Below are 21827 nucleotides of genomic sequence, written 5' to 3'. Positions count from 1 at the left end.
TAGTAATAGTAGTAGTAGTAGTAGTAGTAGTAGTAGTAGTAGTAGTAGTCATAGTAGTAGTAGTAGTAGTAGTAGTAGTAGTAGTAGTAGTCATAGTAGTAGTAGTCATAGTAGTAGTAATAGTAGTAGTAGTAGTAGTAGTAGTCATAGCAGTAGTAGTAGTAGTAGTAGTAGTAGTAGTAGTGGAGAGCAGAAGTACATCCAATTTAAGCTGGCAGGACCTTGGCCACCCAGGGGAGCTTTCAGTCAGTTAACAATCCCCAAATACATCCAGGAGTACAGGAGGAGCATATTCAGCTCACGAGAGGCTGATATAATGCTGATGGATAGGGAGGATATGTATTAAGGAGGGGAGGGTTAAGCTTTTATTGCATGTTAATTAAGCCAGAGGCAAGGTTTGACTTGGATAGTAAGCAGCAAATATATATAGCACAACTATAAAGCCGAACACTCACAGGGGCTTCACAGACAGATCTGTAACACCTAGGATAGGATAAGTAATCCTTCTCACCCCCCTTTAAGATTTAGATGCACTATTTTAAAGTGACTATTCTACTGGATGTCATAAGGTGAATGCACCAATTTGTAAGTCGCTCTGGATAAGAGCGTCTGCTAAATGACTTAAATATAAATGTAATCTAGATCAAGTTATTTCAAGAGGACAAAACTCCTAAACAATAGTCTATCTAGTATCTACGCATCTACGTTTATTCCCCCCATAGCAGGCATTATCATTTTTTTGGGGGGGGGGGGGAGAAGGTCAGACACACGAAAGGCTGTTCTGTTTACAGTAATAAAGCTGTATTCAGGTGGCTGGGTTGTGAGGCTAGCATAAGGAGAGGTCAGGAGAGCCTCGGAGGACAGAAATAATCTATCCTCCTCCGTGTCTTCCATCTGGAGCGCTGTGTAGGAATCTGAGAGAGTGGTTACATTTCCCGTCTCTCAGCTTCATACCAGAACAAGCGGCGGGGCTGCTGTTTTTTACATGTAATCTTTATTTATTTAATTTTGCTGAAAAGACAGATTTTCTTTTAAAACCTTAGGTGGTAGAAAGAGAGGTCGAGACTATTGACAACTGAATACTTCAGGTCTACACATCGCAACAACTACTGAACAATACAAAGAATGTTCCGGTTCCCTCTCTTAGCCTACTTCTTCAAGACACCTTTCCTCAGAAGGATTTCACACACAGATGTAGGATCTTCATTTGATCACTGTCTTGTTGCGGAGAACGTTCCTGCACGGCAGGAAATGCAAACTTCTCGCGGATTTCGACGTTTAAAAAAGGCCTCTGACATTTTAAAGTGGAAATTGCAAACTTTAGAATTGATTTGCCCCAATGTAAAATGTATCAACCCCTACAAGAAATGTCCATTAATTATAATCCACATCATAATGAACATTGCCTGTTGCTGCAGGATTATTTTCCTGCTGTAGCAAACTAAATAAAATGAAGAATCTACATCTGAACACAACAGACAAATATCCCAATGCAGACAAGGAACAGAACATAATGGAGACCACCTCTGAAACAGATAACGGGATAGAAAGTAGTGAAAAAGGAACAGAACATAATGGAGACCACCTCTGAAACAGATAACGGAATAGAAAGTAGTGAAAAAGGAACAGAACATAATGGAGACCACCTCTGAAACAGATAACGGGATAGAAAGTAGTGAAAAAGGAACAGAACATAATGGAGACCACCTCTGAAACAGATAACGGGATAGAAAGTAGTGAAAAAGGAACAGAACATAATGGAGACCACCTCTGAAACAGATAACGGAATAGAAAGTAGTGAAAAAGGAACAGAACATAATGGAGACCACCTCTGAAACAGATAACGGGATAGAAAGTAGTGAAAAAGGAACAGAACATAATGGAGACCACCTCTGAAACAGATAACGGAATAGAAAGTAGTGAAAAAGGAACAGAACATAATGGAGACCACCTCTGAAACAGATAACGGGATAGAAAGTAGTGAAAAAGGAACAGAACATAATGGAGACCACCTCTGAAACAGATAACGGGATAGAAAGTAGTGAAAAAGGAACAGAACATAATGGAGACCACCTCTGAAACAGATAACGGGATAGAAAGTAGTGAAAAAGGAACAGAACATAATGGAGACCACCTCTGAAACAGATAACGGGATAGAAAGTAGTGAAAAAGGAACAGAACATAATGGAGACCACCTCTGAAACAGATAACGGAATAGAAAGTAGTGAAAAAGGAACAGAACATAATGGAGACCACCTCTGAAACAGATAACGGGATAGAAAGTAGTGAAAAAGGAACAGAACATAATGGAGACCACCTCTGAAACAGATAACGGGATAGAAAGTAGTGAAAAAGGAACAGAACATAATGGAGACCACCTCTGAAACAGATAACGGGATAGAAAGTAGTGAAAAAGGAACAGAACATAATGGAGACCACCTCTGAAACAGATAACGGAATAGAAAGTAGTGAAAAAGGAACAGAACATAATGGAGACCACCTCTGAAACAGAACGGGATAGAAAGTAGTGAGAAAGGCGCCAATCAAGCTCCATGACACATTGGTGAGCAGAACCGACAGAAAGACACACAAATATAGATATTATTCTTTACAGCTGCAGAGGTGGAGAGTTCATGTGCGCATCACAATTGCCACCCCATTCCCTATGTAGTGCTCTACACTTGACCAGGGTCCATAGGGCTGGTATGTAACGTAGTGTTCTACATTCGTTTGGGACACTGCCATGAGCTCTCCCCTTTTTACAACTTAAAAAAAAACATGGAGTTGAATATCTCTTTTTGAATGTAAGGTTTCTATAGGAGCCGTTGTATTATTGTCAGTTACACTGGGAGATAGAAAATGTTTCAATTCATCAACAGTGCTAAGCTCGAAGATAATGTTTTCTCTAGCTTGCTTATGGCTAAATGTTCAATGTTAGGTGATAGAGCCACATTGTGGAGCCTGTCAGAGACTTGTGACAAGACAAAGAAATGTGAAGCTTCACAGAAAATAACAATATATATCATATGAAAGAGAGTACGGGAGAGAGATATGGAGGGAGAGGAGAGTAAGGGAGAGAGATATGGAGGGAGAGGAGAGTAAGGGAGAGAGATATGGAGGGAGAGAAAGGGAGAGAGATATGGAGGGAGAGTACGGGAGAGAGAGTACGGGAGAGAGATATGGAGGGAGAGTATGGGAGAGAGATATGGAGGGAGAGTACGGGAGAGAGAGTACGGGAGAGATATGATGGGAGAGAGATATGAAGGGAGAGAGATATGAAGGGAGAGAGATATGAAGGGAGAGTAAGAGAGAGATATGGAGGGAGAGTACGGGAGAGAGATATGGAGGGAGAGTACGGGAGAGAGATATGGAGGGAGAGTAAGGGAGAGAGAGTACGGGAGAGAGATATGGAGGGAGAGTAAGGGAGAGAGATATGGAGGGAGAGTACGGGGGAGAGAGAGTACGGGAGAGAGATATGGAGGGAGAGTATGGGAGAGAGATATGAAGGGAGAGAGATATGAAGGGAGAGAGATATGAAGGAGAGTAAGAGAGAGATATGGAGGGAGAGTACGGGAGAGAGATATGGAGGGAGAGTAAGGGAGAGAGATATGGAGGGAGAGTAAGGGAGAGAGATATGGAGGGAGAGTAAGGGAGAGAGATATGGAGGGAGAGTAAGGGAGAGAGATATGGAGGGAGAGTACGGGAGAGAGATATGGAGGGAGAGTAAGGGAGAGAGATATGGAGGGAGAGAGATATGGAGGGAGAGTAAGGGAGAGAAATATGAAGGGAGAGTAAGGGAGAGAGATATGGATGGAGAGTAAGAGAGAGATATGGAGGGAGAGTAAGGGAGAGAGATATGGAGGGAGAGAGATATGAAGGGAGAGTAAGGGAGAGAAATATGGAGGGAGAGTAAGGGAGAGAGATATGGATGGAGAGTAAGAGAGAGATATGGAGGGAGAGAAATATGAAGGGAGAGTAAGGGAGAGAGATATGGAGGGAGAGTAAGAGAGAGATATGGAGGGAGAGTACGGGAGAGAGATATGGAGGGAGAGTACGGGAGAGAGATATGGAGGGAGAGTACGGGAGAGAGATATGGAGGGAGAGTACGGGAGAGAGATATGGAGGGGAGAGTAAGGGAGAGAGATATGGAGGAGAGAGATATGGAGGGAGAGTAAGGGAGAGAGATATGGAGGGAGAGTACGGGAGAGAGATATGGAGGGTGAGTACGGGAGAGAGATATGGAGGGTGAGTACGGGAGAGAGATATGGAGGGTGAGTACGGGAGAGAGATATGGAGGGTGAGTACGGGAGAGAGATATGGAGGGTGAGTACGGGAGAGAGATATGGAGGGAGAGTACGGGAGAGAGATATGGAGGGAGAGTACGGGAGAGAGATATGGAGGGAGAGTAGAGGGAGAGAGATATGGAGGGAGAGTAGGGGAGAGAGATATGGAGGGAGAGTACGGGAGAGAGATATGGAGGGAGAGTACGGGAGAGAGATATGGAGGGAGAGTACGGGAGAGAGATATGGAGGGAGAGTACGGGAGAGAGATATGGAGGGAGAGTACGGGAGAGAGATATGGAGGGAGAGTACAGGGGAGAGAGATATGGAGGGAGAGTACGGGAGAGAGATATGGAGGGAGAGTACGGGAGAGAGATATGGAGGGAGAGTAAGGGAGAGAGATATGGAGGAGAGAGTACTGGAGGGAGAGAGATATGGAGGGAGAGTACGGGAGAGGGATATGGAGGGTGAGTACGGGAGAGAGATATGGAGGGAGAGTACGGGAGAGAGATATGGAGGGAGATACGGGAGAGAGATATGGAGGGAGAGTGGGAGAGAGATATGGAGGGCTGAGTCGGGGAGAGGGATATGGAGGGAGAGTAAGGGAGAGAGATATGGAGGGAGAGTACGGGAGAGAGATATGGAGGGAGAGAGATATGGAGGGAGAGAGATATGGAGGAGAGAGATATGGAGGGAGAGTAAGGGAGAGAGATATGGAGGGAGAGTAAGGGAGAGAGATATGGAGGAGAGAGATATGGAGGGAGAGAGATATGGAGGGAGAGAGATATGGAGGGAGAGTACGGGAGAGAGATATGGAGGGAGAGTAAGGGAGAGAGATATGGAGGGAGAGTAAGGGAGAGAGATATGGAGGGAGAGTAAGGGAGAGAGATATGGAGGGAGAGTAAGGGAGAGAGATGTGGAGGGAGAGAAAGAGAGACACGGAATAAGCAACTCGAAGGCTTGGTTTTCACTAGCTAAGAATTAAGCTATAATTATAGGAGATTTGGAAATGGAAGGTGGCATTTTGAATGGGGCTGTAATCCCGCCTGAAGCCAGGGTGGGTAAATGACACTGTGTGTTGATACCGATGTCACACAGCAGTGGAGCGTCCAGAGAAAAGCCCAAGAATTAAAAACATCTACATTTAAATACCACAGACACCAGAGATTCCGATAGGTGAGAGGTGAGAGGCAGATAGAGAACACTAGGGCATGAACCGTCACATGGACCGTCACATGAACCGTCACATGAACCGTCACATGGACCGTCACATGGACCGTCACATGGACCGTCACATGAACCGTCACATGAACCGTCACATGGACCGTCACATGGACCGTCACATGGACCGTCACATGAACCGTCACATGGACCGTCACATGAACCGTCACATGGACCGTCACATGGACCGTCACATGGACCGTCACATGAACCATCACATGAACCGTCACATGAACCGTCACATGGACCGTCACATGAACCGTCACATGAACCGTCACATGAACCGTCACATGGACCGTCACATGGACCGTCACATGGACCGTCACATGGACCATCACATGAACCATCACATGGACCATCACATGAACCGTCACATGGACCGTCACATGGACCATCACATGGACCATCACATGGACCGTCACATGGACCGTCACATGTATGGATTTCTTTGTAACACCGCGAACACAACCTTTATACACTTGAAACGATTGTAAGTCATTTGATAACTTCAGGCTAGTTTTTCATATTAGCATTTCATTGAATGTATTGGTTTGATCAATAGGTCAGTGTGGTCTTCTATGGAGAGAGAAAGGAGACATTCAGAGATCACATGATTCAGCTTTTAGGTTTCACATCGTCTTGAGACATATGGAGAGGTGAGCAGAATCATCAACCTTAACACACACACACACACACACACACACACAGAAATGTGCTACCATTCTCTGCCTCCCAAAACAAAGGAAGCCATGACAAACCGTCACAGAGACACACATACTGTTTGCTTTCTCACTTCTGTATGTGTGTCTGCTCTTCTCTCCTGTTATTATATGTTTTCACATGAAGTTGCTAATTGTCATTAGCCAGACAAAGACATCATTCCCAGGCAGGGAGCTCCTTACAGACAGGCAGACAGGCAGACAGGCAGGCAGGGAGCTCCTTACAGACAGGCAGACAGGCAGACAGGCAGGGAGCTCCTTACAGACAGGCAGACAGACAGACAGGCAGGCAGGGAGCTCCTTACAGACAGGCAGACAGGCAGACAGGCAGGGAGCTCCTTACAGACAGGCAGACAGGCAGGCAGACAGGCAGACAGGCAGACAGGCAGACAGGCAGGAGCTCCTTACAGACAGGCAGACAGGCAGGCAGACAGGCAGACAGGCAGGGAGCTCCTTACAGACAGGCAGACAGACAGACAGGCAGGCAGGAGCTCCTTACAGACAGGCAGACAGGCAGACAGGCAGGGAGCTCCTTACAGACAGGCAGGCAGACAGGCAGACAGGCAGACAGGCAGGGAGCTCCTTACAGACAGGCAGACAGGCAGGCAGACAGGCAGACAGGCAGGAGCTCCTTACAGACAGGCAGACAGGCAGGCAGACAGACAGGCAGACAGGCAGGGAGCTCCTTACAGACAGGCAGACAGGCAGACAGACAGGCAGGGAGCTCCTTACAGACAGGCAGACAGGCAGACAGGCAGACAGGCAGGGAGCTCCTTACAGACAGGCAGACAGGCAGGCAGACAGGCAGACAGGCAGGGAGCTCCTTACAGACAGGCAGACAGGCAGGCAGACAGACAGGCAGACAGGCAGACAGGCAGGGAGCTCCTTACAGACAGGCAGACAGGCAGGCAGACAGACAGACAGGCAGGGAGCTCCTTACAGACAGGCAGACAGGCAGACAGGCAGACAGGCAGGGAGCTCCTTACAGACAGGCAGACAGGCAGACAGGCAGACAGGCAGGAGCTCCTTACAGACAGGCAGACAGGCAGGAGCTCCTTACAGACAGGCAGACAGGTAGACAGCAGAATGGCAGACAGGCAGACAGGCAGACCAGGCAGATAGACCAGGCAGGTAGACAGACAGGCAGGCAGACAGGCAGACAGGCAGACAGGCAGACAGGCAGGCAGACAGGCAGGCAGACAGGCAGACAGAAAAAAATTGATTTCTGCCTAAATCGATTTTGTGCCTTCTACCAATGCCGGCCACTGGGCTTCCTCTCATCACCATATTTGGTAGTGAGTGGAAACGCCAACCGGATGCTTCAGATGTATACATCCAGTGAAACATCTGGCTCTTTGTTCTCTGTGCTACAGCTGCTAAGAGGACCGACATCCCCCTCTTTCAATCTCTTCCTGTCTGTTTCTCTACTTTCTTTTTTCGCTCTCTACTTTCTCTTTCTTTCTCAAAATTATAAACACAAACTACTTTAAAAAAGTATAACATAATAGTCAGCCCTTAACTCTGAACAACATTTAAAAATAAAATCTAATCAGAGTCACTCTAGCAATTACAAACACAGCTATAAGCACACAAACAAAGAGAGAACCCTAAGTTAGATAATGTACCTCCAATTTGGCCATAGAGGCCGTTAGAGTGAGGGGTCATTACGTGTTTTGAGAGGTTGGAGGCTTTTAGTCACACAGAAATAATAGCTGTATTAAACCATCGAGCTCCCCTGCTAGAAGAAACCCTGTGTTTTACCAGAAGACTGGAGAGTCTCAACTAGAGACGTTCAGTAAAGACAGGAAAGCCTTTCAACCACACACACACAGAGAGACACAGAGACAGAGAGACAGAGAGACAGAGAGACACAGAGACACAGAGAGAGACACAGAGAGACACAGAGAGAGACAGAGAGAGACAGAGAGAGACAGAGAGAGACACAGAGAGACAGAGAGAGACAGAGACAGAGACACAGAGAGAGAGAGAGAGAGACAGAGAGAGAGACACAGAGAGAGAGAACAAATTCCAGTGAGGGAGGTGTGTGCATCGGGTGGGGGATATGATATACAAAGACATAGATGACGTTTATTTAATTAAAGTCTGACTGGGATTAAGACTCATCATTAGCATACAGGCCTTTAGTAAAAAAAAATGTGTGATCTGCAAGACTGTTTACTAGGCGTCTTCAGGGATTCAGCATGGGACTTGAGATGCCTCTCTCTGCCAGTCACCGTCAGCAAACAAACAGAACGAAACACTGTGTGTGTGCGGGCGTGTTTGTTTGTGAGTGTTGTCCTCAAACATAAACATATTTCATCCATATATCCATCATTTGGACATGTGTTATCGGTATTCACAGGTGGAACCCAACTCCCAGAACATCCTATGACTTGTGAGAAAGAACAATGGACACCATGTTACTACAGTCAGCTAGGGTAGTATGCAGTCTAAGGCTAAGCAACATCACTTTTCACACACACACACACACACACACACACACACACACACACACACACACACACACACACACGGGATGTGCATGGCTAATTATCCAAACAGACATTAGTATTCAAATACTTGTGTGAGTATTGATTTCTGCGAGACAAAAATAACAACTATTTTAACACCGGATCGGATTTTTATGAGTTAAAATGAAGATATACACGTGACTGTTACATACCAGGATGTACAGAACCTTCAGGAAGTATTCACACCCCTCCACTTCATCACGTTGTTGTGTTACAGACAGACTTTAAAATGAAGATCTACACGTGACTGTTACATACCAGGATGTACAGAACCTTCAGGAAGTATTCACACCCCTCCACTTCATCACGTTGTTGTGTTACAGACGGACTTTAAAATGAAGATCTACACGTGACTGTTACATACCAGGATGTACAGAACCTTCAGGAAGTATTCACACCCCTCCACTTCATCACGTTGTTGTGTTACAGACAGACTTTAAAATGAAGATCTACACGTGACTGTTACATACCAGGATGTACAGAACCTTCAGGAAGTATTCACACCCCTCCACTTCATCACGTTGTTGTGTTACAGACAGACTTTAAAATGAAGATCTACACGTGACTGTTACATACCAGGATGTACAGAACCTTCAGGAAGTATTCACACCCCTCCACTTCATCACGTTGTTGTGTTACAGACAGACTTTAAAATTGATTTAATTTACATGTTGTGTCGTCGGCCAACACACAAGACCCCATAATGTCAAAGTGGAATTCTGGTTTTAGAAATGTCTACAACTTCATTTCAAATTAAATTACAGCCGTAATTGCTGCCAAAGGTGATTCTAGCATGTGCTGTATTGACTCAGAGGTGTGAATACTTATGTAAATGAGATTTCTGTATTTCATTTTCAATACATTTTGCAAAATAAATGTAAAAACATTGCATTATGGGGCATTGTGTGTAGATGGGGTAGAGAGAAACAAATGTATTCAATCCATGTTGAATTCAGGCTGTAACACTGTGGAATAAGTCAAGGGGTTTGAATACTTCCTGAAGGAACTGCACCATGACATTTCAAATGATTCATTTAATAAAACAACCGTTTTAAAGGTGAACGCCACGTAAAAATACCGTCAGCCGCCTGGCAGCCTCCACGTGCGTAGCGGGTTGTTTACGGTGGCCAATCAAAGCGTCAGAGAGGCTCAACGTGTAGCAAGTGGACTGAGAGTTCACCAACGCAATGCAAGACGGAATTAAAATGACTGAATTAAAAAGCTAGTGAAATGAGAAGGAGTAAGAAGGAGTAAGAAGGAGTAAGAAGGAGTAAAAGGAGTAAGAAGGAGTAGAAGGAGTAAGAAGGAGTAAGAAGGAGTAAAGGAGTAAGAAGGAGTAGAAGGAGTAGAAGGAGTAGAAGGAGTAAGAAGGAGTAAGAAGGAGTAGAAGGAGTAAGAAGGAGTAAGAAGGAGTAAGAAGGAGTAAAAATGAGTAAGAAGGAGTAGAAGGAGTAGAAGGAGTAAGGAGGAGTAGAAGGAGTAAAAGGAGTAGAAGGATAGAAGGAGTAAGAAGGAGTAGAAGGAGTAAAAGGAGTAGAAGGAGTAAGAAGGAGTAGAAGGAGTAGAAGGAGTAAGAAGGAGTAAGAAGGAGTAAGAAGGAGTAGAAGGAGTAGAAGGAGTAAGAAGGAGTAAGAAGGAGTAAGAAGGAGTAAGAAGGAGTAGAAGGAGTAAGAAGGAGTAAGAAGGAGTAGAAGGAGTAGAAGGAGTAGAAGGAGTAAGAAGGAGTAAGAAGGAGTAGAAGGAGTAAGAAGGAGTAAGAAGGAGTAAGAAGGAGTAGAAGGAGTAGAAGGAGTAGAAGGAGTAGAAGGAGTAGAAGGAGTAAGAAGGAGTAGAAGGAGTAAGAAGGAGTAGAAGGAGTAAGAAGGAGTAAAAGGAGTAAGAAGGAGTAAGAAGGAGTAGAAGGAGTAGAAGGAGTAAGAAGGAGTAAGAAGGAGTAAGAAGGAGTAAGAAGGAGTAGAAGGAGTAGAAGGAGTAAGAAGGAGTAAAAGGAGTAGAAGGAGTAGAAGGAGTAAGAAGGAGTAAGAAGGAGTAAGAAGGAGTAAGAAGGAGTAGAAGGAGTAAGAAGGAGTAAGAAGGAGTAGAAGGAGTAAGAAGGAGTAGAAGGAGTAAGAAGGAGTAAGAAGGAGTAGAAGGAGTAGAAGGAGTAGAAGGAGTAGAAGGAGTAAAAGGTTAGAAGGTAGAAGGAGTAAGAAGGAGTAGAAGGAGTAAGAAGGAGTAGAAGGAGTAAGAAGGAGTAAGGAGGAGTAGAAGGAGTAAGGAGGAGTAGAAGGAGTAGAAGGAGTAAGAAGGAGTAAGAAGGAGTAAGAAGGAGTAAGGAGTAGAAGGAGTAAGAAGGAGTAGAAGGAGTAAGGAGGAGTAAGAAGGAGTAAGAAGGAGTAAGAAGGAGTAGAAGGAGTAGAAGGAGTAGAAGGAGTAGAAGGAGTAGGAGGAGTAGGAGGAGTAGAAGGAGTAAGGAGGAGTAGAAGGAGTAAGGAGGAGTAGAAGGAGTAGAAGGAGTAGAAGGAGTAAGAAGGAGTAGAAGGAGTAGAAGGAGTAAGAAGGAGTAGAAGGAGTAGAAGGAGTAGAAGGAGTAGAAGGAGTAGAAGGAGTAAGAAGGAGTAAGAAGGAGTAGAAGGAGTAGAAGGAGTAGAAGGAGTAAGCAGGAGTAAGCAGGAATAGAAGGAGTAGGCTACAACGGGCAACCAACAGGTAGACAGATGGTAGTTCTATCTGAATGGGGCTGGGGAGAAAGTGTAGCCTGTGGCCTCAATTATCTAGCTTCTCTAGACCAGTCGTTCCTAACCTTTTACGGTTACTGTACCACCAGCTGAATGTTGCTCTGCCCGGACTACCTCTCATGTACCTTTCACCAGTCTCCCTGTGGTCTCATCAGTCTTCTCAAGTATCCCCGATGGGAACCACTGGTCTAGGCTACTCCAGTTAAGACAGACTGTTATACGGGATGCTAAACAACATCGTTGCTGCTACAAGTTAGCAAGTCTTACTTGTAGCCGTGTTGCCTTGGCTACCGTTACCTTGTCGTTCTGTATCTCTCCCTCTCTGTCTGCTCAGATTGTTCCCAACCCACACACACTGACCCTCCAAAGCTGCAATAGAGCGCCTGTCTCTCTCCCCCTCTGTCTGATCAGATTGTTCCCATCCCACACACACTGACCCCCCAAAGCTGCAATAGAGCGCCTGTCTCTCTCCCTCTCTGTCTGATCAGATTGTTCCCATCCCACACACACTGACCCCCCAAAGCTGCAATAGAGCGCCTGTCTCTCTCCCCCTCTGTCTGATCAGATTGTTCCCATCCCACACACACTGACCCCCCAAAGCTGCAATAGAGCGCCTGTCTCTCCCCCTCTGTCTGATCAGATTGTTCCCATCCCACACACTGACCTCTCCAAAGCTGCAATAGAGCGCCTGTCTCTCTCCCCCTCTGTCTGATCAGATTGTTCCCATCCCACACACACTGACCCCCCAAAGCTGCAATAGAGCGCCTGTCTCTCTCCCCTCTGTCTGATCAGATTGTTCCCATCCCACACACACTGACCTCTCCAAAGCTGCAATAGAGCGCCTGTCTCTCTCCCCCTCTGTCTGATCAGATTGTTCCCATCCCACACACACTGACCCCCCAAAGCTGCAATAGAGCGCCTGTCTCTCTCCCCTCTGTCTGCTCAGATTGTTCCCATCCCACACACACTGACCTCTCCAAAGCTGCAATAGAGCGCCTGTCTCTCTCCCCCTCTGTCTGATCAGATTGTTCCCATCCCACACACACTGACCCCCCAAAGCTGCAATAGAGCGCCTGTCTCTCTCCCCTCTGTCTGCTCAGATTGTTCCCATCCCACACACACTGACCTCTCCAAAGCTGCAATAGAGCGCCTGTCTCTCTCCCCTCTGTCTGATCAGATTGTTCACATCCCACACACTGACCTCTCCAAAGCTGTAATAGAGCGCCTGTCTCTCTCCCCTCTGTCTGATCAGATTGTTCACATCCCACACACTGACCTCTCCAAAGCTGTAATAGAGCGCCTGTCTCTCTCCCCCTCTGTCTGATCAGATTGCTCCCATCCCACACACTGACCTCTCCAAAGCTGCAATAGAGCGCCTGTCTCTCTCCCCTCTGTCTGATCAGATTGTTCACATCCCACACACTGACCTCTCCAAAGCTGTAATAGAGCGCCTGTCTCTCTCCCCTCTGTCTGATCAGATTGCTCCCATCCCACACACTGACCTCTCCAAAGCTGCAATAGAGCGCCTGTCTCTCTCCCCCTCTGTCTGATCAGATTGTTCCCATCCCACACACTGACCTCTCCAAAGCTGCAATAGAGCGCCTGTCTCTCTCCCTCTCTGTCTGATCAGATTGTTCCCATCCCACACACACTGACCTCTCCAAAGCTGTAATAGAGCGCCTGTCTCTCTCCCCTCTGTCTGATCAGATTGCTCCCATCCCACACACTGACCTCTCCAAAGCTGCAATAGAGCGCCTGTCTCTCTCCCCCTCTGTCTGATCAGATTGTTCACATCCCACACACTGACCTCTCCAAAGCTGTAATAGAGCGCCTGTCTCTCTCCCCCTCTGTCTGATCAGATTGTTCCCATCCCCACACACTGACCTCTCCAAAGCTGCAATAGAGCGCCTGTCTCTCTCCCCCTCTGTCTGATCAGATTGTTCACATCCCACACACTGACCTCTCCAAAGCTGTAATAGAGCGCCTGTCTCTCTCCCCTCTGTCTGATCAGATTGCTCCCATCCCACACACTGACCTCTCCAAAGCTGCAATAGAGCGCCTGTCTCTCTCCCCCTCTGTCTGATCAGATTGTTCACATCCCACACACTGACCTCTCCAAAGCTGTAATAGAGCGCCTGTCTCTCTCCCCTCTGTCTGATCAGATTGCTCCCATCCCAAACACTGACCTCTCCAAAGCTGCAATAGAGCGCCTGTCTCTCTCCTCTCTGTCTGATCAGATTGTTCACATCCCACACACTGACCTCTCCAAAGCTGTAATAGAGCGCCTGTCTCTCTCCCCTCTGTCTGATCAGATTGCTCCCATCCCACACACTGACCTCTCCAAAGCTGCAATAGAGCGCCTGTCTCTCTCCCTCTCTGTCTGATCAGATTGTTCCCATCCCACACACACACTGACCTCTCCAAAGCTGTAATAGAGCGCCTGCCTCTCTCCCCCTCTGTCTGATCAGATTGCTCCCATCCCACACACTGACCTCTCCAAAGCTGTAATAGAGCGCCTGCCTCTCTCCCCCTCTGTCTGATCAGATTGTTCACATCCCACACACTGACCTCTCCAAAGCTGTAATAGAGCGCCTGTCTCTCTCCCCCTCTGTCTGATCAGATTGCTCCCATCCCACACACTGACCTCTCCAAAGCTGCAATAGAGCGCCTGTCTCTCTCCCCCTCTGTCTGATCAGATTGTTCACATCCCACACACTGACCTCTCCAAAGCTGTAATAGAGCGCCTGTCTCTCTCCCCTCTGTCTGATCAGATTGCTCCCATCCCACACACTGACCTCTCCAAAGCTGCAATAGAGCGCCTGTCTCTCTCCCCTCTGTCTGATCAGATTGTTCCCATCCCACACACTGACCTCTCCAAAGCTGCAATAGAGCGCCTGTCTCTCTCCCTCTCTGTCTGATCAGATTGTTCCCATCCCACACACTGACCTCTCCAAAGCTGTAATAGAGCGCCTGTCTCTCTCCCCTCTGTCTGATCAGATTGCTCCCATCCCACACACACTGACCTCTCCAAAGCTGCAATAGAGCGCCTGTCTCTCTCCCCCTCTGTCTGATCAGATTGTTCACATCCCACACACTGACCTCTCCAAAGCTGTAATAGAGCGCCTGTCTCTCTCCCCCTCTGTCTGATCAGATTGTTCCCATCCCCACACACTGACCTCTCCAAAGCTGCAATAGAGCGCCTGTCTCTCTCCCCTCTGTCTGATCAGATTGTTCACATCCCACACACTGACCTCTCCAAAGCTGTAATAGAGCGCCTGTCTCTCTCCCCCTCTGTCTGATCAGATTGCTCCCATCCCACACACTGACCTCTCCAAAGCTGCAATAGAGCGCCTGTCTCTCTCCCCTCTGTCTGATCAGATTGTTCACATCCCACACACTGACCTCTCCAAAGCTGTAATAGAGCGCCTGTCTCTCTCCCCTCTGTCTGATCAGATTGCTCCCATCCCAAACACTGACCTCTCCAAAGCTGCAATAGAGCGCCTGTCTCTCTCCCTCTCTGTCTGATCAGATTGTTCACATCCCACACACTGACCTCTCCAAAGCTGTAATAGAGCGCCTGTCTCTCTCCCCCTCTGTCTGATCAGATTGCTCCCATCCCACACACTGACCTCTCCAAAGCTGCAATAGAGCGCCTGTCTCTCTCCCTCTCTGTCTGATCAGATTGTTCCCATCCCCACACACACTGACCTCTCCAAAGCTGTAATAGAGCGCCTGCCTCTCTCCCCCTCTGTCTGATCAGATTGCTCCCATCCCACACACTGACCTCTCCAAAGCTGTAATAGAGCGCCTGCCTCTCTCCCCCTCTGTCTGATCAGATTGCTCCCATCCCACACACACTGACCTCTCCAAAGCTGTAATAGAGCGCCTGCCTCTCTCCCCTCTGTCTGATCAGATTGCTCCCATCCCACACACTGACCTCTCCAAAGCTGCAATAGAGCGCCTGTCTCTCTCCCCTCTGTCTGATCAGATTGCTCCCATCCCACACACTGACCTCTCCAAAGCTGCAATAGAGCGCCTGTCTCTCTCCCCTCTGTCTGATCAGATTGTTCCCATCCCACACACACTGACCCCCCAAAGCTGCAATAGAGCGCCTGTCTCTCTCCCCCTCTGTCTGCTCAGATTGTTCCCATCCCACACACTGACCTCTCCAAAGCTGCAATAGAGCGCCTGTCTCTCTCCCCCTCTGTCTGCTCAGATTGTTCCCATCCCACACACACTGACCCCCCCCAAAGCTGCAATAGAGCGCCTGTCTCTCTCCCCCTCTGTCTGATCAGATTGTTCCCATCCCACACACACTGACCCCCCAAAGCTGCAATAGAGCGCCTGTCTCTCCTCACAAAGCAGAGCTCAGGTTTAAAACAACAACAGAAAACCAGGCTCATGTTTTGTGTTTAAATATGATGTATTTTGACCATCCGTATACTATTGTAATAGTGATGATGATGAAATAACCCCCATTCCTCACACAGACAAACAATACTCGTAATGCCAGAACCAGGCGGAGCAGACCGGCTGCTTTATAAAACGGACAAATACATTCCTACAAAACATTGGAGGGTATTAAGGTGGAGAAGAAAAATCCCCAACTTCCTGTGAAATCCCTTTTTTGAAATAAGAGAGGTGAAAGGCCACGCAGCTTTAAGGAAAACCCTGTGATGAGCAGATCATCTGAACCCATTTTGGAGCAGCTAGCTGAGTGTGTTTAATAAGGGGGCCAATGCACATGCCACACACACACAGCAGTATAAACAGATGAAAACGTATGGATACTTTTGACTCTGACACAAACCACACACACTGGCAGAAGTTACATGCCCTGGCAGAAGTTACACAAGACCCAATCTCTATTTCACTTTCATAAATCAGAGAGAGAGAGAGAGAGAGAGAGAGAGAGAGAGAGAGAGAGAGAGAGAGAGAGAGACCGTGGGGAGAGAGAGAGACCGTGGGGGGAGAGAGAGACCGTGGGGGAGAGAGAGACCGTGGGGGAGAGAGAGAGACCGTGGGGGAGAGAGAGAGACCGTGGGGGAGAGAGAGAGACCGTGGGGGGAGAGAGAGAGACCGTGGGGGGGGAGACCGTGGGGGTAGTGAGAGACCGTGGGGGGAGAGAGAGACCGAGAGAGAGACCGTGGGGGAGAGAGAGACCGAGAGAGAGACCGTGGGGGGAGAGAGAAACCGAGAGAGAGACCATGGGCGGAGAGAGAAACCGAGAGAGAGACCATGGGGGGGAGAGAAACCGAGAGAGAGACCGTGGGGGGAGTGAGAGACTGTGGGGGGAGAGAGAGACTGTGGGGGGGAGAGAGAGAGACCGAAGGAGAGACTGTCGGGGGGAGAGAGAGAGACCGAGAGAGAGACCGTAGGGGCAGAGAGAGACCGAGAGAGAGACTGTGGGGGGGGAGAGAGAGAGAGAGAGAGAGAGAGGAGAGAGAGAGAGAGACTGTGGGGAGAGAGAGAGAGAGAGAGAGAGAGAGAGAGGGGAGAGTGGGGAGAGAGAGAGTGGGAGAGAGAGAGAGAGAGAGAGAGAGACTGGGGGGGAGAGAGAGAGAGAGAGAGAGAGAGACCGTGGGGGGGGAGAGAGAGAGAGAGTGGGGGGAGAGAGAGAGAGAGAGAGTGGGGGAGAGAGAGAGAGACTGTGGGGGAGAGAGAGAGAGAGAGAGAGAGAGAGACCGTGGGGGGAGAGAGAGAGAGACCGAGAGAGAGACCGTGGGGGAGAGAGAGAGAGAGAGACTGTGGGGGGGAGACAGAGAGAGAGACCGTGGGGGAGTGAGAGACCGTGAGAGAGAGACCGTGGGGGGAGAGACCGAGAGAGAGACCGTGGGGGGGGAGAGAGAGACCGTGGGGGAGAGAGAGACCGTGGGGGTAGTGAGAGACAGAGAGAGGCCGTGGGGGAGTGAGAGACCGTGGGGGGAGAGAGAGACTGTGGGGGAGAGAGAGACCGTGGGGGAGAGAGAGACCGTGGGGGAGAGAGAGAGAGAGACTGTGGGGGAGAGAGAGAGAGAGAGAGACCGTGGGGGAGTGAGAGACTGTGGGGGAGAGAGAGAGAGAGAGACTGTGGGGGAGAGAGAAACCGAGAGAGAGACCGTGGGGGGGAGTGAGAGACTGTGGGGGGAGAGAGACAGAGAGAGAGACTGGGGGGAGAGAGAAACCGAGAGAGAGACCGTGGGGAGTGAGAGACTGTGGGGAGAGAGAGAGAGAGAGAGAGAGAGACCGTGGGGAGAGAGAGACTGTGGGGAGAGAGAGAGAGAGAGAGGAGAGAGAGAGAGAGAGACTGAGAGGAGGAGAGAGAGAGAGAGAGAGAGAGAGACTGTGGGGGAGAGAGAGAGAGTGGGGGAGAGAGAGAGAGACCGTGGGGGAGAGAGAGAGAGAGAGAGAGAGACTGTGGGGAGAGAGAGAGAGAGACTGTGGGGGGAGAGAGAGAGACCGTGGGGGGAGAGAGAGACTGTGGGGGGGGAGAGAGAGACTGTGGGGGAGAGAGAGACAGAGAGAGAGACCGTGGGGGGGGAGAGAGAGACCGAGAGAGAGACCGGGGGGGGAGAGAGAGAGAGAGAGACCGTGGGGGGAGAGAGAGAGAGAGAGAGAGACTGTGGGGGAGAGAAACCGAGAGAGAGACCGTGGGGGAGTGAGAGACTGTGGGGGGAGAGAGAGAGAGAGAGAGAGAGGGAGAGAGAGAGAGAGACTGTGGGGGGGAGAGAGAGAGAGGGAGAGAGAGAGAGAGGAGAGAGAGAGAGAGAGAGAGAGAGACTGTGGGGGAGAGAGAGAGAGAGAGAGAGAGACCGTGGGGGGGAGAGAGAGAGAGAGACCGTGGGGGGAGAGAGAGAGAGAGGGAGAGAGAGAGACTGTGGGGGAGAGAGAGAGAGAGACCGAGAGAGAGACCGTGGGGGGGAGAGAGACAGAGAGAGAGACTGTGGGGGGGAGACAGAGAGAGAGACCGTGGGGGGTGAGAGACCGTGGGGGGAGAGAGACCGTGGGGGGAGAGAGACCGAGAGAGAGACCGTGGGGGGAGAGAGAGACCGTGGGGGTAGTGAGAGACCGTGGGGGTAGTGAGAGACAGAGAGAGGCCGTCGGGGGAGTGAGAGACCGTGGGGGGAGAGAGAGACTGTGGGGGAGAGAGAGACCGTGGGGGGAGAGAGAGACCGTGGGGGGGAGAGAGAGAGAGACTGTGGGGGGAGAGAGAAACCGAGAGAGAGACCGTGGGGGGGAGTGAGAGACTGTGGGGGGGAGAGAGACAGAGAGAGAGACTGTGGGGGGGAGAGAGACAGAGAGAGGCCGTCGGGGGAGTGAGAGACCGTGGGGGGAGAGAGAGACCGTGGGGGGGAGAGAGAGACCGTGGGGGGGAGAGAGAGAGAGAGAGACTGTAGAAGGAACCCTCTAACGGTAACATCTAATATAGACTCTTCACACTGATCCAGTGCAGCAGATGGTTTTGTGAATATCATAATATTAGCTGTGATAGGCAGAAATACCTTGATATCTGTCTGGAGATACAACAGTAGTACTATGGGGGGTCTCAGTGGGTTGGAGCGTGGTGCTGGAAACAACAAGGTCGTGGGTTCATGGACAGCTAGCTGGCTGTCAGAGTGAGACACAGCCAGGGTGAGACACGGTCAAGCAGCAACAGTGGGTGAGAAGAGAGGGGAGCACAGCAGTAAAGGAGATCTTTGTGGGTGCTGTTGGGGGGGGGCTATAAGGTCTGTAAGCGTCCTTCATTCAAAATATCAGGACCTATATACAGTAACACTTGCCCTTGAACCATTCCCTAAAAACCCATTCAGCCTAATTTATCTGAACCATTCCCTAAAAACCCATCCAGCATAATTTAACTGAACCATTCCCTAAAAACCCATCCAGCATAATTTAACTGAACCATTCCCTAAAAACCCATCCAGCATAATTTAACTGAACCATTCCCTAAAAACCCATCCAGCATAATTTATCTGAACCATTCCCTAAAAACCCATCCAGCATAATTTATCTGAACCATTCCCTAAAAACCCATTCAGCCTAATTTATCTGAATAATTTCTACAGTCAAAAGGTGAGTGTGTGTTCAAGAGGTGACAAGCAGATTGACATGGTTAACTGACCATTTGACCCATAGCAAAATATTAAACTGCTTCACCTTACACCTGTTTCCACACACACACACACACACACACACTTCCTGTTCTGGCAAACAATATTTGGCGTAATAACACAGTGGTATTACTAAAATTGTAACTGTATTAGAAAGAATACAATCTGGTCAGACACACCAGTCAGAATCTAACACTGGTCAGACACACCAGACAGAATCTAACACTGGTCAGACACACCAGACAGAATCTAACACTGGTCAGACACACCAGACAGAATCTAACACTGGTCAGACACACCAGACATAATCTAACACACCAGACAGAATCTAACACTGGTCAGACACACCAGACAGAATCTAACACTGGTCAGACACACCAGACAGAATCTAACACTGGTCAGACACACCAGACAGAATCTAACACTGGTCAGACACACCAGACAGAATCTAACACTGGTCAGACACACCAGACACATCTAACACTGGTCAGACACACCAGACAGAATCTAACACTGGTCAGACACACAGACAGAATCTAACACACCAAACACTAACACTGGTCAGACACACCAGACAGAATCTAACACACCAGACAGAATCTAACACTGGTCAGACACACCAGACAGAATCTAACACTGGTCAGACACACCAGACAGAATCTAACACTGGTCAGACACACCAGACAGAATCTAACACTGGTCAGACACACCAGACAGAATCTAACACTGGTCAGACACACCAGACAGAATCTAACACTGGTCAGACACACCAGACAGAATCTAACACTGGTCAGACACACCAGACAGAATCTAACACTGGTCAGACACACCAGACAGAATCTAACACTGGTCAGACACACCAGACAGAATCTAACACTGGTCAGACACACCAGACAGAATCTAACACTGGTCAGACACACCAGACAGAATCTAACACTGGTCAGACACACCAGACAGAATCTAACACTGGTCAGACACACCAGTCAGAATCTAACACTGGTCAGACACACCAGACAGAATCTAACACTGGTCAGACACCAGACAGAATCTAACACTGGTCAGACACACCAGTCAGAATCTAACTTATACAATTATAAAGCAGAGTGTCTCCCTGTCGACCTAAGTATCAATCGACGGACGGACAGAATCATTGGTGGGGTGGGTGTTTGAAGTACTTCTGACCATGGCCGCAGGATACCAACGTATCCCGCCACCTCCCCCACAAAAAAGTAGGACTCAAAATGTACAAGCTGTACAGAAATCATGTGGTTAAAACTGGAGAAAGCAGTGACATTTTGTAGAAACAAATAATCACCCAGTCTTCAAATGTCTGTCTTTTTCACCAACGTGAGTCACCCTATAAAAACACAGCAGAATATTTAATAACAAAGTCAGAAGATCATCAGGAGGAAGATGAGGTGGCACAGAGACAACCAGAGGAGGGAGGGAGGGGTACTCGGAAGACGACAGAGGATGAAGATCATCAGGAGGAAGATGAGGTGGCACAGAGACAACCAGAGGAGGGAGGGAGGGGTACTCAGAAGACGACAGAGGATGAAGATCATCAGGAGGAAGATGAGGTGGCACAGAGACAACCAGAGGAGGGAGGGAGGGGTACTCAGAAGACGACAGAGGATGAAGATCATCAGGAGGAAGATGAGGTGGCACAGAGACACCAGACAGAGGAGGGGGAACACTGGAAGACGACAGAGGATGAAGATCATCAGGAGGAAGATGAGGTGGCACAGAGACAACCAGAGGAGGGAGGGAGGGGTACTGGAAGACGACAGAGGATGAAGATCATCAGGAGGAAGATGAGGTGGCACAGAGACAACCAGAGGAGGGAGGGACACACCGGAAGACGACAGAGGATGAAGATCATCAGGAGGAAGATGAGGTGGCACAGAGACAACCAGATGAGGGAGGGAGGGGTACTCAGAAGACGACAGAGGATGAAGATCATCAGGAGGAAGAGGTGGCACAGAGACAACCAGAGGAGGGAGGGACACTGGAAGACGACAGAGGATGAAGACCAGAGGTGGCACAGAGACAACCAGAGGAGGGAGGGAGGGGTACTCGGAAGACGACAGAGGATGAAGATCATCAGGAGGAAGATGAGGTGGCACAGAGACAACCAGAGGAGGGAGGGAGGGGTACTCGGAAGACGACAGAGGATGAAGATCATCAGGAGGAAGATGAGGTGGACAGAGACAACCAGAGGAGGGAGGGAGGGTACTGGAAGAAGACAGAGGATGAAGATCAACAGGAG

At 48.8% G+C, this 21827-nt stretch overlaps 2 protein-coding genes across 5 annotated transcripts in view; both read right to left on the bottom strand.

Moving 5' to 3' along the window:
- lcor (ligand dependent nuclear receptor corepressor) overlaps positions 1–21827 on the bottom strand; it is a 103479-nt gene that overhangs the window by 64716 nt on the left and 16936 nt on the right. The window lies entirely within an intron of this gene.
- On the bottom strand, positions 1380–2649 carry LOC127932415 (uncharacterized). Of its 3 annotated transcripts, XM_052528041.1 has the most exons (3): positions 1891–2649; positions 1769–1829; positions 1380–1646 (listed from the first exon to the last, which is right to left on the bottom strand). In XM_052528041.1, exons 1-3 carry the CDS (start codon positions 2552–2554, stop codon positions 1460–1462), a joined length of 912 nt encoding a protein of 303 aa, XP_052384001.1. In that variant the 5' UTR covers positions 2555–2649; the 3' UTR covers positions 1380–1459. The 3 variants fall into 3 exon arrangements, 1 of the variants encoding a protein (XP_052384001.1); XR_008145216.1 differs by having other exon boundaries at positions 1380–1829; positions 2196–2649; XR_008145217.1 differs by having other exon boundaries at positions 1380–1829; positions 2440–2512.

Source organism: Oncorhynchus keta, chromosome 10, assembly GCF_023373465.1.
Source record: "Oncorhynchus keta strain PuntledgeMale-10-30-2019 chromosome 10, Oket_V2, whole genome shotgun sequence".
Classification (NCBI taxonomy): Eukaryota; Metazoa; Chordata; class Actinopteri; order Salmoniformes; family Salmonidae; genus Oncorhynchus; species Oncorhynchus keta.
Note: the sequence above shows the minus strand (reverse complement) of the source record. Positions and strands in the feature narration are given on the sequence as shown.

What these genes read in the sequence shown, in the direction of transcription:
- LOC127932415 (XM_052528041.1), bottom strand. Translation starts at nt 2,554, where the DNA reads ATGGAGCTTGATTGGCGCCTTTCTCACTACTTTCTATCCCGTTCTGTT. An exon ending in TTCCGTTATCTGTTTCAGAG is followed by an intron (nt 1,830 to 1,890) that starts GTGGTCTCCATT and finishes TCTGTTTCAGAG; the next exon opens with GTGGTCTCCATTATGTTCTG. An exon ending in TTCCGTTATCTGTTTCAGAG is followed by an intron (nt 1,647 to 1,768) that starts GTGGTCTCCATT and finishes TCTGTTTCAGAG; the next exon opens with GTGGTCTCCATTATGTTCTG.